The following is a 7,515-nucleotide window of genomic DNA, read 5'->3' on the forward strand; positions in this document are numbered from 1 at the left end:
AGGGCCTAATATAATGGCATTATTGACGTAACCCTAAAAAAACAAGCATTTGGCAATGTATAGCACACGCAGGTCTGCTAAGTTTGTATAACGGTGGTATGCTTTTATATGTTGTTGTTTATTACGCGTGAGCTTCAATAATGGAATACAAGGTTATACTAGGGATAACTATTTAAAACAAAACATGAAAACCTATTTATTATAAAATTGCGAAAATGAATTAGAGTCAATAGTTATGCACTTGTGGTCATTGTATTAGCGGTAATTTGGACCTCATGTTGGATTTCTCTGTAACGTAATAAACTTACATAATTTTGTATTAGCTTAATGGGTTATTTGCATTTGCCCCCCCCCCCCGAAACTATAGTTTGGACACCAAAATCATGAAATTTGAGTGGATACTCACATAGTTATCATCATTAATAGGTTTTGGCGGCCATCTTGGACGCCATCTTGAAAAAAACACACTTTCCGGTGGTCCTTTTTCGGTAAACTTTTGTTTTTGATATGTTATAAAGGACATTCTACCCTACCAGGATCAGTTAAAATACCTTTTGTAGAATTTGTTTGGAGGTTGAGTGATATTTTTTCATATATTGACCCGACTACAGATACAATATACTCAAAATACGCGGTAATAAAAATTACATACATCGGTATTCTCAGATGGAAACTTTTATTTGAAAATAAATCGCTGCCATTATTAAATACAGAAGTTAAATACAGAAGACAGTGTTTTGAAAAAACTATGCATTTCAATATGTGACATTTACAAAAATTCCCACTAAAGCCCCATCTAGAATGAAGTCAAACGAAAAGCTCGAATCCAATTAGAACTTCCTCTGGATGATACAGATCACTGATTATATTTCCAAGAAAAATAATGAGTGAATATGTAAAAAGATACTGTGTATTTTGTTTGATGTTGAAATATCATGTAATCGATGGTAAACAAGTCATAAAAGGTTTAATATCACTATCCATTGAAGGCGCATGCGCGACATAAATTGTAACCGGGCGCGAAAGTACGAGGGCATAGAATATTGTATCATTGCACATTTATCTTTATCATCATTTACTTAGAAATGTCATTCAGTAAAGTGTGTTGTTCGTAAAATTGTGTTAGCTCTGGCAACCATAAATTAAAATGTCGCTTTTTATATTTTCTAACTGCACGGTATGAAGTAAAGAGAAAACCTACAGGTCAATGTCTACCAGAATGTGAAAAGTGATCAATCGTCCCCATTAAAAATATATTACACTGCTTTTATTGCAGACCTTACTTAAATACACAGCACAATTTGATAGATGTATCATTATAACAAGCATATCGCTTTCTTTTGCTCAAAATGCCGTCTTAATACACGTCTGCATAAGTCGTTCGTTACAGAATGTATATTTAACGACTCTGGTAGACCTTCGATGCATTGAGCGTATCGGTAGGTCAAAATTATAAAACCAGGTCGTTGCAGTTCCGTAAGCTCAAATTGTTTGTGGTGAATATGTTTATTACCTACAAATTTCCTTAAATGTTTCTTAATAAAATCCAAAGGTGATTTAAAACAGCAATAAACAGATGTTGTATTTACATTTAGCAGATGAATGATATATGATTACAACAAATGTTGTTGAAATTATGCCACATTGCTACTCATATTAAAAAAATCACGTGATAATTTCTTTTATATGACCATATGACTCATGGATACATGTGCAAAAGTAACAACTTTGCATAAAGATATCGTCAAATAAAATAGTCTGACCAAGCTCATCAAAATGAGTTATTCATAAATATTCATCGTGACTAATAACAAGGTTTTTCTACGACTTGATTTGGTGATTTATGTATTAGAAACAAAATACCCAGATTCAAACTTCGCTTTTATATTGTTAATATATACATTATGTCCAACTCTCATTAATATGTGATGAAATAGTTTACGTTAAATGAGCTGGAAAAAACTATTACTAAGATTAGACGTGGTTACATAGCTTTTTTTACAAACATGACAGAGATTTCAACTTTTCCTAGATATTTTAAAGACAAATCAAGTTTCAGAAAACGTGACACACACGACAAATGACGCCGGGAATAGCATGAGTTAAATACCTTGAGCACTTCATGGTCAGGTTACCCTAAAATAATTCCTGTCCCTAGATTACTTAAATGTATATCAATCCTACAGAAGAACAATACTAACCAAGTTGTTGGTGAAACGAACATACCATGTAATTTTAAACATTTGATGACACGGTTACCAATTCGTTTTCATTAATAAAGCAATATTTTTTTTGTTGTTGTAAATATGCTAATAGTGTAATTCCAAATGTTTCAATAAATGCGTATAGACAGTGAACGTCACGGCGTTCACCGCAAACGCTCGAAGACACGTGACCAAGCAACCGGTATAGAATATTCTAACTCCTCCTTCCCTATACAACATTTGGGCACAGTGAACAAAGCCTCTATATTGTCTCGTAAAGTCCGCCTGATATCGGTTTTTGATGACGTCAAACGGAATAACAGACGCCCAACTGCAACTGCCCGCTATTCCACCTGCAATCAAACTTACAACGACGCCAGTGTTGGCCAGAACCTTGTGCTCGTGCATTTTAGCTCTCAAAAACTCGTATGTGAGACAGTAGATTCCATACGAAGGGATCTCTCGGTAAGTCATTGCCAGTCCGCCTTTGTAGAAGCCCAGACAGCCTCGTTCTTGGTAGATGACCTTGGCGCACTGTATCGGACCTTTGAAGTAAGGTCTTCTCACTAGAAAAAGGGAAAATAATGGTTATTCAGATGATACATCGTGCGGAAAAGAACAACTAAAACTAAATTTATATATTAACGTAGTACTAAGATCGTCATATACAAACTGTAAGCATAAACTCACCGACATTTAGCCGCGCATTCAGAAAACAAGGCTTGATGCAGTCCACACATGCTAATTGTCGTCCCTTGTTTATGTGGTAAACCTATTGGATCGTTCTATGGCTTACATTGCACCCAGCCTGTCAATTTTGGAATGCTATATTAGGACGTCAATGATAATATCAGTGATACATTCTAATTTATTACTGATGACCTATAACAATACACAAGAGTCCATAAATTTAGTGTAGTTCCCCTTTTTCATTGGAATGCCATGTTGGTTTTTCCATCTTCCACCACAAAGCTTTGTTTTCGTTTAATTTATGGATGCGTATTATTGGTAGGTAATTCATGATCACTAATTAATACACGAACAAATGCATGCAAAAACATCATACACGCTTTCTGAAATAAAATATACCAATTGTGTGACAGTTCATGATGTTGATTGTTAAGGTCATTATCAAAATATAAAATAACTGTTCCGCATCTTGACTGCTCACGTCACTATAGAAGATTTTATCGCTACAAATACAAACATCTATCACTGAATAGGTGACATTCAGTAGGTAATGAAGCGATAATATAGTAAAAAAAAGAAGTAATCATCATCTGCATTTGCCTTTATCAAGTATGCGCTATCATAAAGTCTGGGTCAATGATGTGGATAACACCTGGTTGGTTTCAACATTGGTGTAAGTATTAATGAGTTTTACGGTTAAAATATCGTTAAAACCGGTTTAAGCCCCTAATAATGTCATTGATGTTTCCATAGGTGTCGCTTCTTATCTGACCAGTTTTATTTTGCATGTTGCATAGGCACTTCTTTTGAAATATTATCATACTTACAAAACAAATTTTAAATAATGATATTTGCCTATTTTAACAGCACATATTAGCAAATTATTCCTTTTTAGCACGTAAGATTTCTTAGTGTATGAACAATTTGTAAAAGAAAAGTGCATGTGTTGTCCAATATTGTAATATTGATCAGCAGAAAGGTGCGACGTGACACCTTTATAAATAGGATTGTTCAAAGGCAATTATCCCAGTTTTATATAAAAATGAATGTGTTTTAGTGTTTTCAGTAAAATTGTGTCTTGTTTTGTCTCTCACAGTATGGTAACAGGTGTCTTACCAGACATAAACGACCACACGCTTTATTATAATTGTTCAGGTCCACTTTGTCTATATTTGAAGCAAAATGTATTGGTTGTTCATTAAACGGTTGAATCTACTTTACCTGTCCAAGACGATTTGCATTATTCTAAGTCTAAAGTATGTCAAAGCAAAAGTGAGGTTTGAATATAAGGATTGAAGATGTTCATATACTACAACTGTGTAATTATCCTCGAAGGACAGCAATATGTGCTGTGCGAATAAATTCTAACCCATCGTAAAGGAGTGCTTTACGAACAATGAATGTGCATTATTCTTATTCCTAAGTAGGTCAAGGCTATATAAATTAATGGTGATATGTTTATGTATAGCAAAAACCAATAAAGATATATCAGCGGAAACAAAAAATCCACACCTTTATCGAGACCATCGACGTCATGCGGTATTTGTGACTGCAATGCCGTCTTGATAAAGTCCGCAGGCACGACAAACACGATCTGCGCCGTACCGCCTACACAGCCGGCAATGAAAATGTTGAGGTAGTTGCACTTCTGTTTACTCTTATTTGACTCGAGTAACTTAAGCGTGTGTCCGTAAACTCCGAAGAATACGGAGTTGACAACTCCTAGCGATAACAGGGGCCAGGAAAGACCTCGGTAGAAACCACGAACCTGACGGTATACAGATGAATTGGCTTAGTTGTTGAAAATGTACACGGTCTTTTAAGCTTGGATTGTATCGTTTGGAGGAAATTGAGAAGGATAATTAAACCTCAAAATTGTAAATTCCGTCGTTGGTAATAAAGAAAGCGACAATTATGTCTACAATTCGACAATGATGGTATTCATGACGAAAATAACGATGATAATTATGACAAAGAAGATGCCGCGGTGATAGTTAACGATCTAGAGGACAATATTTGCAAAACACGTAATTATTCCGAACACGGTTGGTCTATGATGATGCTATTGATGACGATGGAAATAATATTCATGGCGCTGAAAATTATACATTTGGCGGTAATGATGTCATTAGCGGCAATCATATTTACCATTCAGAACAAGATATGGTTAATGAGGATTCCGAACGCGATAGAAAAAATAGAGAAATATATCATGGCGAGTATAACCACGACAATGATTATGACAAAGCTGATGATTATATAACTGTTGGTGATGATGACGTTTACCATTCCGAACGAGCTGATGTGTTTGATGGCTTCCACGGTTCCCCTGTACTTGTGGCCACTATGCTGGGTCTGTTGCTGAACCTGGCAGATGGCATTGTACATTTAGAATAAATTACAAACAAACTGTATACTCGTATAAGTAAGGCGAAGCCGATTTCTATGCTGTAATATAACAATCAATTTCGCGGTGAGTGTTTAAGAATACAAAATTAACACCTAATCTTTGTATAATATTTGTTAATTAGTTCACTCTTTTTGCAGTTTTTATTTCTCTAAAATCATAAATTTCACCAATAATTCGAGCTTTATGTCGACTTCATAAAACAGATTTGTGTAATCTTAAATTGATAAAGGATTTCGCAGCAATGGCGCCTGTTTTATACAATAGTCATGTACATAATACACAAATACACATGGTATTAACACTAGTCTTACCTTTGTCGTGTCAAAAGGATGCCCAACGATAAGACCGGCAGCTCCTATGGAAATCAACATTTTTATTTTAATGGTTGGCTCTACAGTGATCGGGATTGTTTAGTCTGAAGTCTAGTTCAGGCTACCATAACTTAAAATGTTGCTTCATATACATTCTGACAAGTCTAGGCAGTAGTATAAAATCAGACGAATAAAAAACTTGAATAAAAAATTCAATAGAAGATGTAGCAGAAACTCATCGAGTTTAATCCAATTACAATTGAATTTCGCATGCTCATCTGCTGACTTTTGAGAAATCTTAACACAAAGACTCAAGTGTTCGTGCCGAAAACAAACGATAAACAAGTGGGTATCGTCTTCAACTTTAGGGTTAACACAATTTGAAATATGGTAATATTTAAAAGAGTTATTTTTTAATATATGTTTATATATACCTCCCACTGCGCCCGCGATGTAATCGTGGATGATCTTGTCCGACGGCATGGCTCATCAGCACACAAATCAACGACAAAATGAAACCGTGAACTTTCCTTTCTTAATGTGGACTCCTACTAATCATGCACTACATTATTTGCGTTTCTGCGTATTTAGACAATATTTCCAACTACTCGATGTAAAGATATTACATAAATACTTTATTGGACACAGATCTACCTTGGGATATGAAAGATTGCGTCTAACAGATAGCGATGTAAATATACCCAAATACCGATCTCGCTGTTTTACAATTCACTAAGTCTCAATATCGGTTATCGTGCATGCAATAATATCAAAATAATGCATAATAAAGCACGAGTAAAGACTGATTTTAATTTCCATTGATTCAGATAAACACCATTCACGTACTCTTGTTTGTGTTCTGAACGTGTTATCAATCGTCTGTTGCTTTTCAAAGCTCATTCTTCGGGGGTTTCTGTCCGTTCAATTTTAAAGACTAGAGTATGTTTATTGAGAGTCATTTGTTTAAATTAAAGAATGTTCCTCTGAAAATAGTGGCAATTTCAGAACTTCAATCATAGGCTCTTGAGTATGTTACCTCTACCACGGTATTTAAAATATATGCATACTGGGAACAGTCAAACTCAAGACAAAAGGCACGGGTTGGTTTCTTATATTAGTAATTCGACCTTGACAGTTAACCTGATCCTTGCTTGCGCTTGATAATAAATCAGCACATACTGGCAAGACACCAATGCTGGACAGAGCTATTCTCTGGACAAAGTGATCAGCTTACGCCATAAAGTGTCACATTAACCTTGAACGTTGAATCAGTCAAATGTGATCGGACATTGACTGGTAAAATATTGAACCTTAAAAAGGTTAGTTACTTTTACAATGTCGAAATGTAACCAAATGCAAAGATGAGCAAGTAAAAATGCTGGTCAATACGTTTCATATATGTCTCATCACTCAAGCAGGATGTTCAATACATGCTCGACAAAAGTCATAAAATGCCATGGTTTGCTACAAATGGGGAATCTGACAACGGTTATGTTGGAAAACAACAACCACAATGAAAACATCGTCTGTAAAATGACAACAATCGCGTGTGTTTATTGAAAAGAAACTGTATATGTTTGTCAGTCATATCAAAACAAGGCAATATTTTGCATAGCGATACAGGATTGTATACAATTTAATATAAGCAAGATTGAATCATGTGTATTTGGTTTATTGTCCCTTGTTCTTTCAATAAAATGAAAGCCGCTGGCTACTAGGATCTTTGCTACTACAACCATGGGTTATCTGTGGGACGTTTTTGGTAAGCTGAACACGAGGTGCTAATTAATGTGTCTGTGTCGCACTTTAACAAAATGGTATTCACAAATTGTTTTCACCGCCCATATAGGTTCAATGCTTGTAGTTTATTATCATAGAAACCTTATTTGTAGTTAACTTG

General features: G+C 35.1%; 1 protein-coding gene across 1 annotated transcript; it reads right to left on the reverse strand.

The window, feature by feature from the left end:
* Positions 1-1,868: 1,868 nt before the first annotated feature.
* Positions 1,869-6,255, reverse strand: LOC127870761 (solute carrier family 25 member 45-like). Its single transcript, XM_052413237.1, has 5 exons — positions 6,050-6,255; positions 5,616-5,659; positions 5,181-5,261; positions 4,407-4,662; positions 1,869-2,770 (listed from the first exon to the last, which is right to left on the reverse strand). The coding sequence occupies exons 1-5, from the start codon at positions 6,096-6,098 to the stop codon at positions 2,310-2,312; spliced, it is 891 nt and encodes a 296-aa protein (XP_052269197.1). The 5' UTR covers positions 6,099-6,255; the 3' UTR covers positions 1,869-2,309.
* Positions 6,256-7,515: the final 1,260 nt, after the last annotated feature.

This window comes from Dreissena polymorpha, chromosome 3 (assembly GCF_020536995.1).
Source record: "Dreissena polymorpha isolate Duluth1 chromosome 3, UMN_Dpol_1.0, whole genome shotgun sequence".
NCBI lineage: Eukaryota > Metazoa > Mollusca > Bivalvia > Myida > Dreissenidae > Dreissena > Dreissena polymorpha.

Bases quoted from the DNA above. Each gene is read 5' to 3' on its own strand.
- LOC127870761 (XM_052413237.1), bottom strand. From the start codon at position 6,098: ATGCCGTCGGACAAGATCATCCACGATTACATCGCGGGCGCAGTGGGA. The intron at 5,660-6,049 runs GTATATATAAAC...TGATTTCCATAG, and splicing joins CATCGCGGGCGCAGTGGGAG to GAGCTGCCGGTCTTATCGTT. The intron at 5,262-5,615 runs GTAAGACTAGTG...GCCATCTGCCAG, and splicing joins ATCCTTTTGACACGACAAAG to GTTCAGCAACAGACCCAGCA.